We start from the raw sequence: 20,899 nt of genomic DNA, 5'->3' as shown, positions 1-20,899 counted from the left end.
TTTAATTCCAAAAGAATTACAAGCCTAGCACATTACTAATTTGGTCACTTAATTGCAAAAAACTACACAAGTTTGGTATATAAATATATAAACATTGCTTTTATATTCAAGTGGCCATTATATCCATTGTTCAGACAAGTCCTCTACTGTATGCTTATGCCCAGTATTTTAATGAATACCATTCTTTGTGTATTAATATATATATATATTCTTGTTTATGTTTTATATCTAATTCCCCAAAATAATAGTTAATTGAGCTAAAATAAATTACCTTTTTTGTTGAGATAATTTCTCCCAGTCTGTGTAGGATTTATTGCTTTTAGAGAATGATATGAATAAAATTATTTGTCAAAATGCAAGGCACAAGATGATCTCAGTAGGTGAGAACTGAATTTTTCATTCTGCAGAAAATTCCATGATTTTTAAATGTTTTCCATTTGTGACTGATGTAAATCACAGCAGAATCCTGACAGCTGAGTCAAGAGAGGCTGGAAATACTATTTAGGATAACACCTGTCTTCATGAGCAGATATCTCCTAAGCTGCTTCTTGCACAGTATTCATCCAGATTTACTAGTATGAGATCATTTTACTGGAGAAAGTAAAACATTATCCTTCCCCTTGCAAGTAATTGTGCATTTCTATGTTTCAAAGCAATTCAATACTACAGAGAAGAAACTTTCATCGAGTATAACCTAGTAGAAATACAGAATAAAATGGATTTAGCTCCTAACAGGAAATGCAAGGTAGAATTCACTCCGACCTAACTCCATCATGCTTAAGCAGAATAGCAGCAGAGCTGAACGTGGTCCACCTTTTTTTTTTTTTTTAGCGACAGGAACTCCCATGAAGATTCTTAAGACCTTATTTAACAGGGTTGAAATCTGCTGAGTCACACAGTTTTGGTTACTCCTTCTGGTGTCATTGGTAAAACACAGCCCAGTGTTGAAATTTTAACAAATACAGCTCTATTAGCTTCAGACCAATTTAGTGTCAGATTGTTAAATGTTAATGTACTGCACTCTATAGCTGTAAACAGAATTAGAGATGTGTACAGCTTTGGTTAAATGCGCCTTGTTCCCCCACATTAAATTTTATTACCAGAATCCTCCACCAGCAAATAGGAGTAAATCATATTAGTGTTGCAGGCTGTGTGGGAGTTGATTTTGCAGCCCAAGGAAGGGGAGTTTTTATCACTCTTTATTACAACTTTCTAATGGTAGGTGTGGTTGGAATGTCATTATCTCTGCAATTACAAGCAAATTATTTGTTTTAGAATAACAGTAACAGAATAGTGGAGTTCTCTTCTTTAAGAAGTTCAAACAACTTATATCCTTAGCCAGGGTTTGGCCAAGTTCTGCTGGCATAGCTGGACTCAGATCAGCTGAAATTTTATTTGATCTTTTATACGTAGTCACAGACTGTTGATTTTTTATTTAGAGATCTTTTCCAAATCAAAACTGGTAAGCAACATCATAGTGCAACGATCATTTTGGCTGTCACAGTCTAAACTGCCAGGGTGAAACATATAATCCCTAAATTCTACTAGATAATGGTTGTTCTTTTGAGTTTCCTCTGCTAATCTGAAATATCCTCATCTGCTGTGCTTTGTTCCACATTTAGTATGTCTCAATTTTATTACCCTTCTTGGGAGGTAGAGTAGATGGAAAAGCTGCATATAAGTTGAAGACTCCGAGTTTGAATTATTCCTTCCAGAAAGGAGAAAATAAGGATGGAGGTGATTGTGAGATGCCAGCTAGTCCATCATTTGATCTAAAGCTTGGATTAACTCAGTCTGACTTAACCTGACTCGGTGTGCTACAGGCTGGTCTCACCTGTTCTCAAAAAAAGCGATAGGATTCCATGTTCTCCTCACAGCCCTAATCACTCCATGCCATTGCTCCAACTCATGAATCTTAAACATCCCCTCTCAGAACTGCCTCAACTCTTTCAGCAAATTGGCAGCTATTGTGTATTGCACATTCTGCTCAGAGGCTAAACAAAGCAACATGCTCTACTGACTGCAACAATAGGTAGGGCAAGAACCCTACCTCTCCTGCCATCATATTATGTTAACTTTCTTGCTCTTCATCAACATTGCTGTTTTCTTTGCCCAACCCTCAGAGGCTTTTCAATCTTTGACTGCCCAGTCAGAAATGAAGCCTTTGTTATGCTTCTACCTGAGAGCTGCACAGGTTCTTTATTTCAGTAAATAACACAAGTCTGTGCAGTCAAACTTCTCTTTGCTGTGCAAAACCTGGGACTCTCATACATCAAACGCCAGGGGATCAAACAATTGTGAAGCATCCTGAGTTGGAAGGGGTGCACAAAGATAATATACTCCATCTCCTGGCTCCACACAGGACCACCCATAATTCGAACCATATTTCTGAGAGTGTTGTCCAAATGCTTCTTGAACTCTGGTTAAAATCCAGCAGCAATATTTCACAATAAGAAAGTGAATAAGAACACAACAGTGCATTATGGCTCTGTACGTAGAGAACCTCACGAAATGAGATCTTCTTTGGGTTTTGTTTTTTTTTTTTTTTTTTTAACTTCATCTTCTGTGCTGGCACTGGACATATTTGACAGCAGATACATTACACAGTTAATTACAGCTCCACGTCTCTGAGAAATTAAACATAGATCCATCTGGATTATCTTCAGGAAAAATGAGGCCTCATTCCACTGCACTCATCCCAAGGCTGAGAGGTAATTGAAGAATCCTGACCTAAGAACTCAGAGAAGCTGCAAGCCAGCTGATATTATTCTATATGGCATCTTCATGCCTGAAATGGTCCTGCCTTGCAAAGTCACTCTGCTCTTACTGAAATTTGTGCCCTTCAAATCCCCCAGGCAAACATAACTACACTCACTTCTACCCCTACTTCTTCCTCACTTACTTTCAAAGATCAGTCAGAGAATAGAAGAGCTCTGTCCTGATAGGGAACCAACTCAAAAGTCCAAATGAGTAAATCACTGTGCACATGATGACAGCAAATGGCAAAGGCCACTTCCATGTATCACTATAAAAAATAACATTAATTGGGATGCTTTGCAATTTCCTGTACAACCCATAATTAGGTTAGATAAGAAACTAGCGATGTCTAAGTGCTATAAATGTCTAAATTAAGTTATTTTGAAAGTGCCCAGCACTTTGACATTTGAGAGTTCAGAGTAATTGGAGTATTGAAATAAAATTGCTTCTGTTATTTAAAAGGTCATTATCTTCTTCGGGTAGATATATGAGGACTATTTTCCACTCTACTGAGCCGTTCTATTTGGTACAATTAGACCTGCTTGAGTAGATTTCTAGTGGGCCTCCTCCCACTTATCACAGACCTAGCATTGCACAGGGAAGGGCCTGTAAATATACAGACCAAATATTGAATATATATTTAGCTCATAATCGGGCTCTGAAGAGCCAAAAGCAGCCCAGAGCTTCAACCCATCAGGAACACCATGTGATGCTACACTCCTTACGACAGCAACTGAGCCCTTGCACAATCAAAGTCAAAAAAATGAGATCACAGGCAGAGGACAGGCAAAAGTTATTGAGCAAATGAGCATTTCACCTTCCCAAACAAACTAACTCCTAGGTTGGCAGCAACCACAGTTATTTCAGTAAAATTACCAGAATCCCTTGTTTATAATGTGCATGGTCTCACTGTCAGAGCAAATAAGTGTCTTTCGCTTGTTCACCAACTGCAACATTCAAAGACAACAACTTACATTACTACACTTTGCATCATATTTTGGTTATTCCTGTAGTGTCAATAAAATAAGAAGGCAGGGCTTCTTATCAGACCAACAGAAATCAGACAGTATTCAATGCTCACTGTAACAATTATAAAACTCCTATTCCAGAACCAGGAGGCAGCATGGTCTGTGCAAAAACCAAATGTATGCAATTGAGGCATTTTAGGTTTCACAGTCCCCAATTAGATTAAGCTGGTTTGTAAAGTCATGTAAACATTGTGCTCTTGTATATTTAACTTCTTGGTTTACCTAGAGGGCAGAGTTAAGACTGCACCTTTGTTTTGCATTTTGTCTTCTAATAGGACTAGATTTCTTTTAAAGGTAATTCTCACCCCAAGCTACTTACACTTTGCAAAAGTTGCTTCTGAGATCATTACAATGCTCTAGTGATGTCTGCATCATGCCTCTTACAGAAGCAGTGGAGTTATGCTGAAAGCATTTGCTGTGGAATTGCTTTACCTACTTATTTTCAAAAACATATTCTAGATCTTCCACCCCTACATCCCATTAGCTATTAGAGAAGCTATTATATTCTCCCAGTTTAAATATCCTTGAGTATTAGAAAAGGTTGGCTCATAAAGACTTCTGTTCTTAACCTGATGACTCCCATTCATACATACACTCTGGATTTGTTCTGTGATCCACAACTTGATGTCTCACTGAAGATGTAAGAAAAACAATGTAAGGCTCAAGGAGATTAGCCTGCCAAATCCATGCACAGTTAATCTGCACCTTCAAGTGGCCTCTGCTTATGCCTGACAAAGCCAGGTTGCTATCTAGAGGACGTGTACCATTAGTGCTGCTGTGTGGGCAGCAAAGTAGTTTCTGGAGCTGGCTCTAAGAAAGGGAATGTCTGCTGCTGGCAAAGACAGGCTAGATGAAAACACAAAGGGAGCAGATAATTAGGAAGCCATCAAAAAGTCCAATAGGTAAATGAAAGCATGGGTAGCAAGCTTTTTCCATGGCTCTTAATTTCCTTTATTATGTTTCAGCAAAGCTATATTCACAATTGAAAGGAGTCCAAATCCTGCTGTGTAACTAAATCACAGCTTACTTTTAAGGAATGCAAGCAGAGAGAGAAAACTTAAAAAGGAGCGTGTACCTAATTGTTGAACTCTCTGGCATTTGATCTTTCTGCAGTCCTCAAGAAAGCTGGGCGTGAAAAGAGGGTTATCTGAAATAAGGGTGGTAAATTTTGGCCAACTTCCAAGTGCATGTTTTCACCAAACACAGAAAGGTGGTATTGGAGGTGGTATTGGTATTGGAGTCATCAAGTCATGCACCTGGGAGGTTAGGAAATTTAACCAGGGAGGTCATCTGTGTAGACATAATGCAGCCTTCCTGAGCTGATCACTGATTGCTATAGGTGATTACCTCACTCGAGATGGAGGTTAGGCAGGACATGAGGAAAGGGATCTGTCTTGACACTGGGGAAGCCAGGAAGCTATTTGCCATAGGAAATCTTGCTCATTCAACAATATAGTTCAGAACACAAGCTGTGAACAAAGCACTGGCCTACAGGAAGAGAAAAGATGGTGTATAAGCAAGACAAGTAAAATCTACTCCTGATTCCTCCGAACGATGCTTGCAAGTTTCTAAGCACCAAGATTATGACATACAGCAGTTCTGCACGTTCCTGTTCAGCACAGCACACACATGGCTTCTCTCCTGCAGCACTAAGCAGTCAGTGCAGTGGAAATCATGGAACTCTTGTGGCTCTGGCTGTCCAAGGGTACATATGCAGATATGAACACAGAGATCTTCACGGACACAGTGTCCTCTGTATTCATCCAGGCTCTATCCTTATCCAGGCTGTGATGTCCAGGAAGCCACTCTGCCTAACTGGTTTCTCAGGCCTTCCCTTAATAAGCTAAGACATATAACTTATTTACCAAAGCAAGACAGGAGAAGTGAGGGGGAATTATCAGCAATATATATATCAGCAATAATTCCCTCAAATTTGCTAATAAAATGTTAAGGAGCTTGATTTTTCACACTTCCTCCATTTCAACTAGGAACATAAATCACATTTGTATTTGTTATATTATGGCCTCAGCTTTCTTACAATACAAAAATCTACTTTTACCACAAAGAATGATTATGAAATCAAGTAGTGATACTGATAGTCAAGGTAACATCACGACATGTCCAAGAAAGAAGGCAGGAGGGGGAAAATAATACAGATTCAGGAGGGAGGAATGTCAAGAAGAGACTTGTAATGTTGGTAAGAACAAAGATTCTGCTACAAATTCGGTTAACAACAGTTTGAAGATTCAGTAGTTTTTGATGTCGTGATAGTAAAATTAGAATTAGTTCATTTTACTAAGCTACACTGCTCTTCAGCACAAATCAAGAATACTTTATTTGCAAGCCTTTATTTGTGAACAACAAAGTATTATGTCAAATTCAGTATTTAAAATAACATTTAAAATACAGAAATTTTCCAAGGACAAATACCATGAATTCTTATTATCTGTATGTCTGTCAGTGTCTTTCCCACAGCTTTGGAGTCCATTATTTGATTTGAAGAAAGCTGACTGCACTCTCACTCCAACAATTCCTTTGAGATTCAGTCCCCCAGACATATGCTTCTGATGTCTCTGACTCTTTCATGCTCTTTTCTCTCCATTCAAAAGGCTGAAAACATGAGTTCCTGATCAGTCTTTCCTACCCATCCACAGACCAGCAGCAGATTCTTCCCCATTCATCACCAACTATAATTCTGGAGGAATTTCTTGAAAAAAAGAGAAAAAAATGTTTAAGAATAAGAAGTAAATACGATAAGGCATTCTCCTCTATGTGCAGCAATTAGGAGAATGCAACAGGCAGGGCAGCAAGTAATCTCTCATGATTGAGATCTCTCATGAATGATCTAGACTAGACAAAAGACTGAACTTAGAAATAGATTCACATTTTCCTGAATTTCAGAGGGTTATTTGTAATTGATCAATCCAGATCTGGTGCTTTTAACCTCCTCTGATCCAAAGAATCTGTAATTGTTAACTAAATCACCTGGGCAGCTTCAGAATTCAGACTTGTCAGCATACTGAAAGCTTTGCTGCATGCAGAGTCAGCAACACCTTCCCACTTTCCATGCATATAAGTATCACACGAAGAACTCTAGCTCTCAGTATAGAAAATACAGGGATCATTTTAGCAACCATCAAAATGCCAGCACTTCTGGAGATGAAGAGAGCAGCTGTTTTACAGAACATTGCAACATCATGGGGTAGAAGATAGCAACAAATATTACACCAGATGACACTGCAAGAGGGGGATTGAATAAACTAAAATATTGCTGGCTGTGCAAGCTGAGTTTAACTGCAAAGTTATCCTTTAGCCAAAAACTTCCATATTACATTTCTTCTCAGGAGATGGCATCTCCAACAATTGCTCGGACAGTGTTTTTCCTGTGGTACAGAGACAGCACAGCATCCACTAATCTCTCCAACTATTCTACTCAAAAGCTGCTGCTTCTTCTGGGCTTTCTCCTCTCTGACCATTGCCAGTCCCAACACCCTTCATGTAATGCTGCTAGCCAGGCCAGCTCCTAGAATGATTGAATTCGGCAAAGAATTTGAATGAAATTTAAAAAGCAAACCCCAAACCAAAACTCACAAACAGAACAAAAACAAAACACAAAGTTCCAAATAAAATAACCTGAGAATTTAGGACAGAGGCTGACGCATTGCCCCCTGCCAGGCATAGGCTACAATGCAAAGGACAGAACCATTACCTGGACACAGCAAGCGCTGTCACTGTTGGGCTGTTCTTACTTGGCTTCCCTGACAAGGCAAGGCTGGGATTCAGTTCCCGAAAGAGAACAAGATGTTTTCCACACTTGTTACCTGTTGTTTGGTTTAAAAAAATAAATATTTAGAAAGTGTCTAGGGGGCAGCATGGAAGGGATTGTTATTATTTACAGTCAGCAAGTTGTTGAGAACAAATATATTCAATCCCAACCTGTGCTGTTGCAAAATAGGCCCATCCCAATTTAATTTGTGGCTATGATAGTTACATGTGCTGACGTGTGGCTGTATCAATTGTGTGCTAAATTGGATTTGTGTATTATTGCTTTCTAAATTGCATGCCTAGTTCAGCAAAATTGTTCATCAGTTTTCACTGGCTCTATGTTTAATAAGATGCCCCACAATACCTTGCTGCCAAGATATAATACAGCTCATAATTGCCTAGTAAAAAGAAATTACATAAAGCCCTGTTATTATCAACTTATCTAAATCTGCTCATAACAGAGCCAATAATTAAATGCTGAGAACATTTCACATACACACACATACATACAGAGACCTAACAACATAATTCAATCATAGTTACTTTAGTCTTCTTAATGACTTGTGTTTTGTATTAATTTTATTTTCTTTAATGTGCAGAATGAGATGTGGGAATACTTGGCCATTTAAAATAATTCTGAAATCATATGGATACTTCAAGGGAGAATGTCACAGTGCTGATCACACTTCAGCTCTTCAGTAAGAAATGCTGTTGCTGCATGCATCTGAGAACATGCTTCCTTACACTTGTGCAAGAACAGGTGTGTGTACATACACACCAAAAGATGCCTAATTAAAGCATGTCTTCCTTTATGATCCTGCATTAAAAAGGCACAAACAGAAGCATCTTGCTGTGCTCCCATGGGCAGCTTTTAAGTCCTAGCTTAGAAAACGGGTGAAGAAGATTACTTTTTTAATTTTATTTTTTTTAAAGCAAAAATCTCAGTTTGCTGACAGATAAAAACTATGCAATTGTATTTGAGTAAAACTAACATAGAAATATTTAGTACAGGGAGTGAAGAAGAAGAGTTTAGAAAATTCTTAAAATTAATTAGATGCTTCTACGTGGAAAAAGAATCTGCAAAGTGACTGCTGAACGCTACAAGGATTCTGGAAAGTGTTAAAACCTGTTTTTTGACTTGCATCAACCTCTGATTAGAGACTGCAGTGAAACCAAACCAGCCCAGCTTCTGCAGGCAGACTGCCTCACATCTGGCATCTTTAGTGTTCTTGCTCCTTCCCTAGAAGCATCTGGCTCTACCTACTCTCAGAGATGTAACAAAAGGCAAGACGGGCATCTGGTCTGGCATTTTCAATATGCCTCTGTACCTATAAATATTTCTGCATCTCAATCTAAGTATACTTCAGATGCCAAGTTCCACAAACAGCACTTCTGAAGATCTCAGTGGTAATGCCCAATTACTGCATAATATCTTTTTATGCAGATGTTACATCTACAACTACCTTTATGTAAACTGTATGCCTACAACCAAAGCAATAGAGAATGTCTAAAGAGGTTCAGAGCAAATAAGTGGCATAAATTATACATGTTAACAACACAACTGTCTTTTTTTTTTTTTTTTTAAATGAAATGTGTTGCGAACAGAAGCAAGCTGTGCTATTAGGACACACCTGTAAAGCTCCCTGGCAGGCTTCAGTTCCTGTGTTTGTTAGAATAGAAAAGTGAGCCTGAGTTGTTTTTAATACCAGCCAGTGCTGTAGCACTATCACCTTGTACATCTCGGCTCTGTAAGAACTACAGGGCATCAGCTTGGCACTGCTTTCAATATACAGCACCATGCTGCTGGAATCCAACTCATTTGGAGGAACTCCGACCTCATTTAAGGCAGCACAGACAACAACCTGCCTGCTTTGATGTCTCAGCACACTTTAGTACACACTACCAGCAGATGTGCTAACGAAGTGGGATTTATGGCACTAGGATAGTTCATTAGTTTCATAGGTTTATGCAGAAAGGTGGCCTGTCAAGCTTAACGGAACCTATGAAGAACCTATCAGCCTCATCCGCATCAGATTTGTCCATGAGACTAGTGTCTGAGAGCCCTTCTGTCCCTCTAAGGCATGGCAGTGACTACCCACTACTGTTGCTGGTTACAGTCACACTGTATCAGTGCCTGAAGCCACTCAGTCACACCACTTTGCTCTCACACCCTCTTTCTCAGAATAAAAAAAGGGCTGCAGTAAGTCAGCCTGAAGTTCACAGCCCACTATGGTCATACCTGGGCTGCTTGCCTCTCCCACAGTTCCTCTCTGCGAGCTCAGGCCAGCAGCTTGCTCTGGGCCAGTGGTGTATTCAGTCTTCCACAGCTGTGCCAGCAAAGAGGAGAAAAGGAGAAGAAAGAAAAAGCACAACAGATTGTAACAGAACAATCACATGGGAGACAGGGCTGTTTTCTTCCTAGTAAGGGGTGAAAATTGGACTTTATGATCTGAGCAGGATTTGGCATGGTTCTCCCCTCCACTGTGTTACAGTGGGTCACACTGGAGAAAGGTATGGGGGGAGCTGGCAGGGTTTCCAAACAGGGCAGTAGCCATGATCCCAGTCATCCAGGAAGCTCTCTCACCAGACTGGAGGCAGAACCAGAAAAACCTTCTGCTCCTGAGAACATGATGTAATAAACTAAGCTGTGAACAAACTCTCAGAAACTATGGATCCCGAAGGGTTCTGCAGTACTGACTTATGCAAAAGTGAATCTCAGTGCTTTTCTTACCAGCACCACATCTATGTGTCTCCATTTATGAAACAAAGGCAGTGCATACTGTTATTTTTTTTTAGGCAACGCACTGAAACCCACTAGCAAGTGCTACAGAAGTGCCAGGCACTACATTTTCCCTGTGACAAACTGTTTTTCCTAGAAACACAAACATATTTCTGATGGGCAATAACAGTTTTGCTTTCAAAAACAAACCAGATTGAAAGTGTATTTTCAAAACTCTTCCCAAATGACAGACACTCCTCATCGAGGAGGACACAACCTGATAAGAAGGAAGTCTTTACCTCCAGTTTTCAGTTTTTTTCCTTTGTGCCGCCCTGTTCAGAAAGTGGCATGGGCTTTTGTAGCTCTGTCCCTCCATTCAGGTTTACACTGAATTAGGATTCCCCTTTTTCTCACCCCTGGCCACTTACCCTGACCACTCCATCTGTACTTCCTGTGATGACAATGCTGCGTATATCCCAGTCCATTACTTCAGCAAAGCAGCAGCAAGCAATACAGCTCTTGGGGCTGCAGGTGGTGTTAACACTCACAAGAGGCTGGCCATTGACTGTCCATAGGTGGAGGTAAGATCCAGCACAGGAGGCAATATCACCCTGTAACATAACAAAAGGCAATGTTTTCAAGATCCTACACTCATTCTTCTCACAGGAGGGCAGAGCTAATGGATTTAGAAGGATGCAAATCAGCAGTAAACTTTTGGTTCAAGGTGGGGAGGCCTTCACATATTCAACAGAAACCATTTAGTAACTTGGGCTAGAATTGCAATGCCCATTCATAAAATAAAAGACACTGGGTGACACTTTGAATGACATTTCCTTTTACGAAATAGTTTGAGGCTATCAAATATTCACAGAACATCACACCCTGCAGTCTACTTCCACCCTCCTGTAGTCTTGCTGGTTCTAAGCACTTAATTACTTGGCACTTTTTATTCAAACTATCTCAGCATCTCTTTCCTTCACATCCTCCTAAGTATGCAAGCCTCAATACTTGTTTTTCTAGTTTTGTGCTCTTGACTTGCCAAAATGATCTTAGCTCCAACTGTTGATAAAAATGCACAGATGTGTCAGATACAGATCACCTGATGCTGTGTCAGAAAAAAGAAAAAAAAAAAAAAAAAAAAAAAGGAAAAAAAGCAATGCCATGTTTCATGCTAAACACAAATACAACCTTGAGATCCATTTCCTACAACTGGGCAGGGGAGGACCAAAGGAGGTTCTCAGTACCATTCTGCAGTCCTGGGCACACAACACAGCCAGGCAGCCTACAGACTGCGCAGGGTTACAGCACAGCGGGCGGCACCAAGATAAGTCTGTTACCTTTATGTAAGGCAATCGAATCCTCTCCTTACCCATCAAGAAAGAATTTTTGAACATGACAAAGGATTCAAAGAATCATAGAAAAAGAGGTAAACAAAGAAAAGAGTACAGAAAGCTAACTGCCATGTTTTGCCCTTACCTTTCAGTCAGCGCATAGCCCGGCAGAGCATCAGCTGATCCTCAGCTACTGCCAGGGACAGCAACTGTACACAGTCAGCACCTAGTGCAGATTCTGGGCCAGAACTAGAGCTTTTAAATTTTACTGATATACAAATAAACGTTCTGTTAAATAAGGACATAGTGCTTACTTCCTTAGCTGTGAAGCCTTTGGTGATTTCACAATCTTCCTCTGCCCCTCACAGGGAGCTTAATGTCATCGCATTTTTGTACTGCTTTGCATTCTAGCAATAACCAGCTCAGCATTCAGTGAGCTGCACATTCAATGCAGAAAACATCTTTGCAATAGTATTTCTCCTATTCTTTCAGTGAAGGTTCATGGTCTGACCATACATAAGGAGCAAATGCACACATAATCCCTTGGAGTAAGTAACTTAGAAAACCAAACGCCAGTGCTGTACCTTTAAATCTGATCAAGAAACTAACTGAAATTCCACCCACACTTTTCACCCTCGATGCACTCTAAGAACTAGTTAAATAGAATAGTACCAGCAAAGTCAATGATTCTGGGAATGGCTGGTGTGCCCTTAAAGCTAGCAGTGCGCATCTGGTTTAAATCAACTAGAATCGTAGAATCCTTAGAATTGGAAAGGACCTTTAAAGGTCATCTAGTTCAGCTCCCCTGCAATGAACAGGGATATCCACAACTAGATCAGGCTGCCCAGTTTACTGATGTTGTACTTCATCTCTGCCTGATTTGAGCACAGAGCTTTTCACACTGGAGGGCAGAATTCTTCAGAATTCTGAAGATAAAACAAAGATAGCATATTTAACACAGAATTACCAGTAATTAAAGAGATTAAATTTCAGCAAACTCATCAGCATGGGAGTACATGATATTCTGAAATTTGTTTCCTACAAATCTTTGTTTCAAAATGTTTTGAATTTTTCAAGAAAAAAAACCTCATTACCAAAATCATAATTCTGTGTCAACTGAAATACTTAACGCAATGTAAGCATTATTTCTATCTTCACTACACTATATAAAGACATAATTTAAACTAAAGTTTCAAAATGAAACATCCTGCTATGCTTTCTCCTTCAAACATAATTTCCCAAGGTTTAATGAACCCTTCTGCAGGCTATTGTCCAATCAGTTTTACCATTTACAATCCAGCAAGCTGGAGAACTGCTTTTGGCTCCGTCACCACAATGTTCCTGGCACAGACCATCCTATTTTTCAATAGCTCAGATGAAGGGCCACCAGCTCAAACAGCTACAGTTAATGGTAAGTTGATATGCAAGATGAAGAGGACTCCATTATCTTGAGGTCTGAAGCCCATGGCTTTTTTTTTTTGCCAGCCCACCCAATTGTTTCTGAATGCTTAGTACAATTTTAACTACCATCTCAAGGGATCACCAGGTATTGTGAGTTGGCTGCTCAAAGCCAACAGCCACCTAATGCTAAGCAAGACCCCTGGGGCTGAGTGCTGAGCTGACACTGAACAGACTAGTTAAATCCCATCCTCAATCATTAGCCATCAGACTGTATGGTTAGTAGAACTCTAATATGACACAGGTTAAGTAGAGAATGTCTACTTAGTCTTACTGCTATTAAATAACTTTGCCTCTCTTGGTACAAGCCACAGTGCTAGATGCACGCTCAAATTGTCTGAGCAGCTGGAACCCTGCTCTAGTATACTAAAAGACATAAAAAAAACCAAATGTACAAGCAACATTCTTGGGAGATAGAAGGTTGGGAAAAAAAAAATCCCACCAAGAGTGTTTACAGCTCAAATCCAACACAGAATATTTTCCTATCAGCATGCATGCAGTTACAGCTATGCCCAGACCACAACAAGAATTTTTCCACTGCTGGTAAAGGCAAATCCAGCCATTGCTATCAGCAGCATGCTTCTCAGCTGGTGGTAGCAGGGAAAGCAAAAAGAAAACAACACTGTCACTACAAGGGTGTAAGAAAGTTGTCAGCTGAGGTGGCAGACTGAGGTCCAACAGGTATTAGCTGGCTGCGGTCTGTTCCATGAACGTCAGGAGAAATTAATGGAATAATGGAAGTAACAAGGCTATGGGTGAGCCAGATCCAATACTTCACGCTCTGTAAACTAAAAGATTTTTAATCCTGCTGCCTACCTACCCAAAGATGCTTCTGCTTAGCTACTCAGTCTAAGATGTTGCTTTTAGTGCTCCCCTCTCATCATTAAGAAAACTATTAGCAGTCTCAATACAAAGAAAAAAAATCAATGCATCAGACTCAGGATGTTTTTCTGTTGGGAAGAGTACCCATTAAGTTATCATAAAATGTTCACGGATGCATCAGAAGAAAGATGATAAATGAAGATCTTACTGTTGAATTGTTGATGGCAACAGAAGAGAGACTCGCTCCATGGGCAGGAAGCTGGGTTATGTACGTCAGATGGTTCAGGTCCCAAATGATGCAGGTTCTGTCATCAGATCCACTCACAATGATACTGTAGGTCACAGATGCAGCAAGGCAGGTCACTGCCTGAGAGTGCCCGTACAAAGCCTAGTGAGGGAAAAGTAACCAACAAATCAGAGGGTGGCTGAATTATGAGAGAACTGCAATCCTACTGCCATTTACTTAGTTAGAACAAACAATCCAGTCAGACTGTCCAGTCAGATTTCAGAGAACTGAAAATGGTATGAAGCAAAAATCCTGAAGTATCTTACAGAATTATTCTTGTCTACAACTTGTGGTTTACGAAAGTTCAGTCTCCAAAGAGATTAAATGACTTGATCCAAGTTGCCCAGTAACTCAGTGGAACAACTGAACTGGCTTACATTTCTGAGTCTACCACAGTGGTTTGCGTGCAGGAACAAATCATCACCTTTTACTTCAGTCAAGACTGTCTAAAGCAAGTAGAATTTGGACTTGAGAATTAACACTTTTCAAAATTTAGAAATCATTTTAAAATAAAACTTATCAAATGTTTCTTTCTCTTTTACCGAACAAGCACTAACATTTTTTTCCAATTTTAGTTCAGAATAAAAATAGCATTTGTAGGAGAATTTTTGCTTTAAAAAACCATACGCTAATTCCTCTCACATCAATCATTAATCCAGCACATTTTTTTCTGTTTCCCAGGTTTCAAAGTCATACAAAATACCTAGTTTAACTTGAAACAATTTTATAACAAATACATAAGTAAATTGCATTTTAGGCAATTTAATGTCACAGAAATCATGGACAGAAATATGCTAACAACAGTTGTGTAATTTGCAGCATTCTCAAGTGACAACAACATTTCTGCTGCATAATCACCAATGACATTAAATTCTGTAGGGCAGAGAAAGATTTCCACAACTTTCCTAGAATGCCTTTCAGGATTCAATTTTTAACTGCCTTACTGTGAAAAATTAGAGCCACCAGTTTTATTGCTGGTTTTAACAGTAACTGCATACTCCTCACTCACTTTTTCTACATGACATAATTACCAGATCTTCAGGGTCTGTGTCAGAGAGCCACATATCTCAAATGACTTTTACAAACACATCTCATACTCTTTTCCAGCCTGTGACTGTCAGACTGAAGTCTTGCTGGTTAGCATGTGCTACCAGTTGACAAGGTTATTAGGACAACAGTATTCAAAGATAACCCACTGATACAGCTGAGCTGTAGCAGCCTAGACACAGAAGGTGTCTTGCAACTGCAAGGGATGAATTTCAGTTTGCAATGTATTCTATTGAAAGAGAACCACCAATTTAAAATACTGACAAAAATTGGGTCTTCTCTCCAACAGTGGTCCTCAGACGTTCTCTGCAGTAACTTTGGCTGTAGAACAATCTGTTTACAAAGGGCTGGGATAACCTCATGTCTGTGTTCAAGAACTAAACAGGACCACTGCAGAAAGGGCTAGGATAGGGCTCCAAATTTCCCCTCCCTTCCTCAGAAGGATGAAAGGAAGCATACCTACTGTGACAGCATCCATATTGCCAGACAAGCTATGCTTCTATGCAAATTTTAATCAAGGTTTTTTCATTTTTAACTCAGGAAGACCTCCTGCTTGGTGATAAAGTGTTTTAAATGCAAGCTAAGTGTGGAAAAGAAATATAGATCTGAGCTCAGCTAAAAATCTCAGCTTCAATTCACCAGTGTTTCAGTATGCATTAATGCAAAAAACAGACAAGTGCTGTAGCTCTCTAACATCTCATTATTCCTCTGTGAAGACTGGGGAAAAACTGAGAGGCCTGCGTCTGCAGTAAATTCACTAATATCAACCAAAAAAAAAAGAGGATCAGCTTCACTGCAGGAACGCTCAGTCCATGAAAATTAAACCAGTTTCTGGCCATCTAGCTTAACTGGCTGACATGGGCACAGTTTCTCCACAGCTATCTGTGTTCAGCACCTCCCTGGCAGGTCTGCACAGCAGACAGGGCACAGCTTGCCTGAGGGCTTCTCCAGCCTGGTTGTTCATTTGGCCCAAAAATTCTGGGGGTTTGACTGCATGGGTTGCTCTGCTCTTGAATACTAAGGGAATGAACCAGTAAATTGCATGGATCAATAACTGAGGCTATTATGTTCAATCTTTAGTGTTCCAGAAAACTGTGGAAGCAGCCCTTGCTTGAGAGGAAAAAGAGACTTTTTATGGTGAAACACAGTTTCTGCACTTTACTACATTCCAAACCAGAATGTGTCAGTCCCATGAGACAACTGATAAGTGAATAGCATCCACTTTATAGCACATCAGCTTTACTTAAGCAAAGCTCACTCTCTCAGGAAAGATGATACCATTCTTTTGCTCAGGAAAAAAAAAAAAAAAAAAAAAAAAAAGAAAGAAAAAGAAAAAAAATAGCCCCTACAAAACACTGAATGACATGAGAGCAGCATGTAATTCACTGGAAGTCATTTAGTACAAATTTACATCTATGCCAGTCATCAAAAACCAAAACCTCTGCAAGTAAAGAAAAAGAAAAAAAATAGATACAACATTTGTCACTGAATGACCTCATGCCTTTTAATGGACTAATGGGTAGTATCAGTTTAATCACAGTGGAACACATCAGCAAAGCTGATTCTGAATTTCCTTTAACAAAAGTGAAAGGCATTGTACTGAAGATAAAACAGAGCCTCTTCAATGAGTTGCTTGAAACTCAAGCAGATCCCCAGATTGGTATCATTTTGATGGTTATGAAGATTACTGCTTACATTTTCTCTACTGTTATTTCTTCCTTTTCTATGTCAATCTCTTGTTTTAGAATATTAAGCAGAGTGATTAAAAGGTCATCACTGAAGACCTTGTCTCCTATTTTTAACATAAATCTCAGAAACATAAAAAAGGGTACTCTGAACTGTTTCCCTTCTAATTTCAACATCCCAATATTTCAGATAAATGAAGGTCTTGAAGCTTCTCTGGCCTCCTAAGGGGAATTGATGTTCTCATGTTATTTAATGACAAATAAAAAGTTTTTGGAATAAAAAGCACCAAAGCATCTCCTGAATATCCCTCCAAAGCATTTGAACAGAAGTGTCTAACATCTGGAGCATTCAATGCAGTTTATTAATTCAGTTGAGAATGGCAGAGAGGTTTCTGTCTCTTGAATACTTAGGGAAAAGAGGTCATAGGCTGCCTTTTGGATATGATAGTACTCCATATTTTCTTGTAAAGTTGAGAACTCTCCATAGCTAAATTGCACAAATCTTGCATGAGAATTCACTTTCGCAAATAAAATTGCATTTATATGGCCACTGGGTGACCAGAGTTGAGTTTGAAATCAATGAACATCAAACAACTGTGGACAGTGAGGTCACAAACTATATACTTGTAGGGATCCATCTCTACCTCATGGAGTAAATTCTGAATTCAGGTTGAGAGAGAAGTATCGATTCTTTTGCCTGCTCAAGTGTTCATCTCCATCAGGTATGTTCACAGGGTGTTTTGGGGGTCCACACTGCTCTAGCAGTACAAGTGAAGACAGGAGATGCTTTATTATCCCCTTCTTTTTATCATCATAAACTTTGGAAATGCTGTCAAAGCAAACAAGCAAAAAAAAAAAAAAAAAAAAAAAAAAAAAAGGAAACCAACAAGCAAACATAGTACGTAGCTATCAGGTATAGGTATAAAGCATATAATCAGCTCCTGGCCTAACTGCAGGTTTTCACATTATACTGAAGACCATCACCTTTTTCTGTCCTTCTGTTTCACTGTAGCATGTTTTCTCTTTCACTCATCAGACAGAAAGAAAGTTATCTTTTGTTTTTTTTTAAATTTCTTTAACAAAAGTCTCTCACCTGTCTCAAGCTTAGACGTTTCACTTTGTCCTTGACCAAAGAAAGTTCCCAGACACACACAACTGAGCTTGTTCCAGATGTGATTACAGTAGTTGCAGAAGGACACACAGCACAGAGGCATTTTCCCCAGTCTGCCATGCACTCAAATGTAGTCATGTTCTGTATGAGAAAGCAGCTGTCAGGCAAATACTCATCTGATGATACCATGCATTTATTACATGCAAATTTCATTTTCTGAACTCAGTTTCCTTGGTCTTCAAACCCAGGAAAGAAAAGCTCATCTTATCCCACACCTGTGTTAATATACAATTGTAATTTATGTACAATGGCTCATCCAAAAGTAACACCTCCTGTTTTATTCTGTTGGCACGCAATGTCAGATGTGCATGTTGGTGCTATGACAGTAGATGAACCTTCCTACCAATATTCCATTCCATTTTGGTGCCATGTGACAGATGGCAGCAGAGAGGCAATCTGACAGAACAGCATCTGACATGGAAGCATGCATGAAGCAAAATTTTGGAAAAGAATTCTTCCATGCAGAAAAAATATGTACCCATTTACAGTCATAAAGCTTGCTGAATGTTTATGGAGACCAAACAGTGGATGTCAGCAGAGTCAGGCAGTGGGAGGTGCATTTCAACAGTGGTGAAAGTGACAGTGGTAACCTCTGCTTGTACAGATTTTGAGTGCAGCAGGCAGATTCTTGTTTTCATCACCAGCTAATGGTGGTGATCATATTGTAAAATAATGTTTTGTAGAGAGAAGTTGCTTTATCTATTAATTCAGTGTCCCAGGACACCAGAATTCCATCCCCTCACATTACAGACTTCCTACATGGCCTCAAGCAAGTTCATTCTGCTACCATATAGTGACAACGTGCAAGCATTCAATGTCAATTAAGAACAAAGCTCAGGTTGTTATGGCCACCACTAATATTGGAACTTACAGAAAAATCTTTGTGATTTCATAGGGCACAGAAAGCAAAGTAAATCTCTGGTTTTTTTCATGTCCAATGACTGTGGATATGTCTGTAAAAACATAACCATGTGACATGCAGTAATAGCCAAGCTGAACAACATACCCCACTGTTTTGGTATCCAAGCTAACATTTGTGTCTTAGCATATCATAATATTGTCCCAAAGACAGCCCAAATCAGTGTGTTAGTAGCAGAGAAAAGCTGAATCTGCCCAGTGCCCTGGTCAGTAGTGTGGTGACACAGACTCTTGATTTTTAACAGAAGCAGCATTACATTGAATGAATGCACTGGACTAAGCTTGGAAGTCAGAGGGGAATTGGTAGATGGTCCTATCTATATACAGCAGAAAGTTCTGCACAATGAAATTTCTAATCAGAGGCTAGGAGACCTTGTTTTGTCCTTACAACCTATGAAATGAGGTTTCTCCTTCATTTGATAGGCAGTACAATCACTTGAAGGAAAGCTCGAGATCATTTAGAGGGGAAATATCACATTTTTCAGCGGAGGAATGATTTTGTACTCCACTGGAATAACCAATCTGATTTTTCTCAAAAAGCCTGACTGCGAAAGAAGTACTGCACAGCACCCACCAGAGCAGCTCATCACCAGTCTCTGAAAATGGTTCCCAAACAAACCAAGGGCTTACATAACATCCATTTCTGAAACACTTAGATTTTTTCTTATTTTTACCTTTTCAGACCCATAGTTACCAAAGCAGCAGGTGAAGTCATCAAATCCCCAGCAGAATGTTTTGTTCCAAAGAGGAGGAATCAAAACTTTATTTTTTTCAACGGCCAGGACGCCTTTCTCAGTATGAACAATGTGTCCAACAGCTCCTTTTGAACATTCTGACAAGACAAAGAATGTATTTAATTCTACTGCTTTTAGAACACTAAGGTTAGCTATTGCCTTACACGGCTTTGTGGTGAGCTGGCAAGCCCCATAGCTGGGCTCAGTGAGTGGTGGCTGGGTCCACAGAAAAACCCTCTCCACCACTGCAATTCCAGGCAAGAGCAGAAACCCCCTTTTTGAATAAATCAATCCATGCAGAGAGGGAGACCGGCTTCAAAGGAGGGGATTTAACAGCATTGCCATTAAGCTTCTTTTCAGTGGCAGATTACCATATGCCATGAACTAGAGGATGCAGGGCATCTCACCAACAGCCTCTGAATACAGCCGCAGGAGCCTGCTACCACCACAAGGCTGTGTGATGCAAACACCACTGCCATGGGATTAAAAAGTACATACACTGAAATTTTTCAGGATTTCTACATCTTAAGAATAACAGCCTAAGAAGATGAAGACCCGAGATAAAGAGGCAGGGAAAGGACATATTTACTTTGCTGATGAATATAAAAAGAGAAAAAGAGAAGGGAAAACAATGAGTATTAAGTTTTATTTTGATATATTCAGAATGCTGAAGATTTAAAAAAAAAAAAAAAAAAAGATATAGATGTCATAAAAAATCTGCTCTGAACACTACCAAATAAGTTTCAAGATCTGTCATGAATATCATAATTTTGAGAGGATCTATGTGGAGCCAGGAGATGACCTTGGTGTCCTTTCCAACTCAGGATATCCTGTGATTCTGAGTACTTTGAATGTCCATTCATATTCCACAAATAACTTAGGGAAGGGATCTTGGTACCAACTCATGTGAATTCATACAAGACCGCTCAACTGCTTTTGTGCTCTTAAAAACTCAGATTAACCCCATTTAAGAATTCAGTGCTTATTAGCTCAGAAAATGGAGCACAGTCCCTACTGCACCTTTTACTGGTGAGATCTTCAGGTTTTGCAGGCTGCTGATAAATGGAGGAAGAATTCCACTTGATTGAAAGGACAGTACTGCTTCTCTTCCTGATGAACTTTTACTCTGAACATTCCTGGGTGGATGTGGCTTAGTGAAGAGCTAGAACAAAGGAATG

At 39.6% G+C, this 20,899-nt stretch overlaps 1 protein-coding gene across 1 annotated transcript in view; it reads right to left on the bottom strand.

Annotated features, from left to right (window-relative positions):
- Nucleotides 1-6,425: 6,425 nt before the first annotated feature.
- WDFY4 (WDFY family member 4) overlaps nucleotides 6,426-20,899 on the bottom strand; it is a gene marked incomplete at both ends in the record, with an annotated part of 119,017 nt that continues 104,543 nt past the window's right edge. Inside the window, 8 exons of the mRNA XM_079535699.1 lie at nucleotides 6,426-6,492; nucleotides 7,495-7,606; nucleotides 9,790-9,877; nucleotides 10,698-10,880; nucleotides 14,089-14,268; nucleotides 17,992-18,150; nucleotides 19,662-19,819; nucleotides 20,742-20,883. Of these exons, the coding sequence (XP_079391825.1) occupies nucleotides 6,426-6,492; nucleotides 7,495-7,606; nucleotides 9,790-9,877; nucleotides 10,698-10,880; nucleotides 14,089-14,268; nucleotides 17,992-18,150; nucleotides 19,662-19,819; nucleotides 20,742-20,883 (1,089 nt within the window). The remainder of the gene's footprint in view (nucleotides 6,493-7,494; nucleotides 7,607-9,789; nucleotides 9,878-10,697; nucleotides 10,881-14,088; nucleotides 14,269-17,991; nucleotides 18,151-19,661; nucleotides 19,820-20,741; nucleotides 20,884-20,899) is intronic.

The sequence above is a fragment of the Tetrao urogallus genome (assembly GCF_951394365.1).
Source record: "Tetrao urogallus genome assembly, chromosome: 5".
NCBI classification, from domain to species: Eukaryota; Metazoa; Chordata; class Aves; order Galliformes; family Phasianidae; genus Tetrao; species Tetrao urogallus.
Note: the sequence above shows the minus strand (reverse complement) of the source record. Positions and strands in the feature narration are given on the sequence as shown.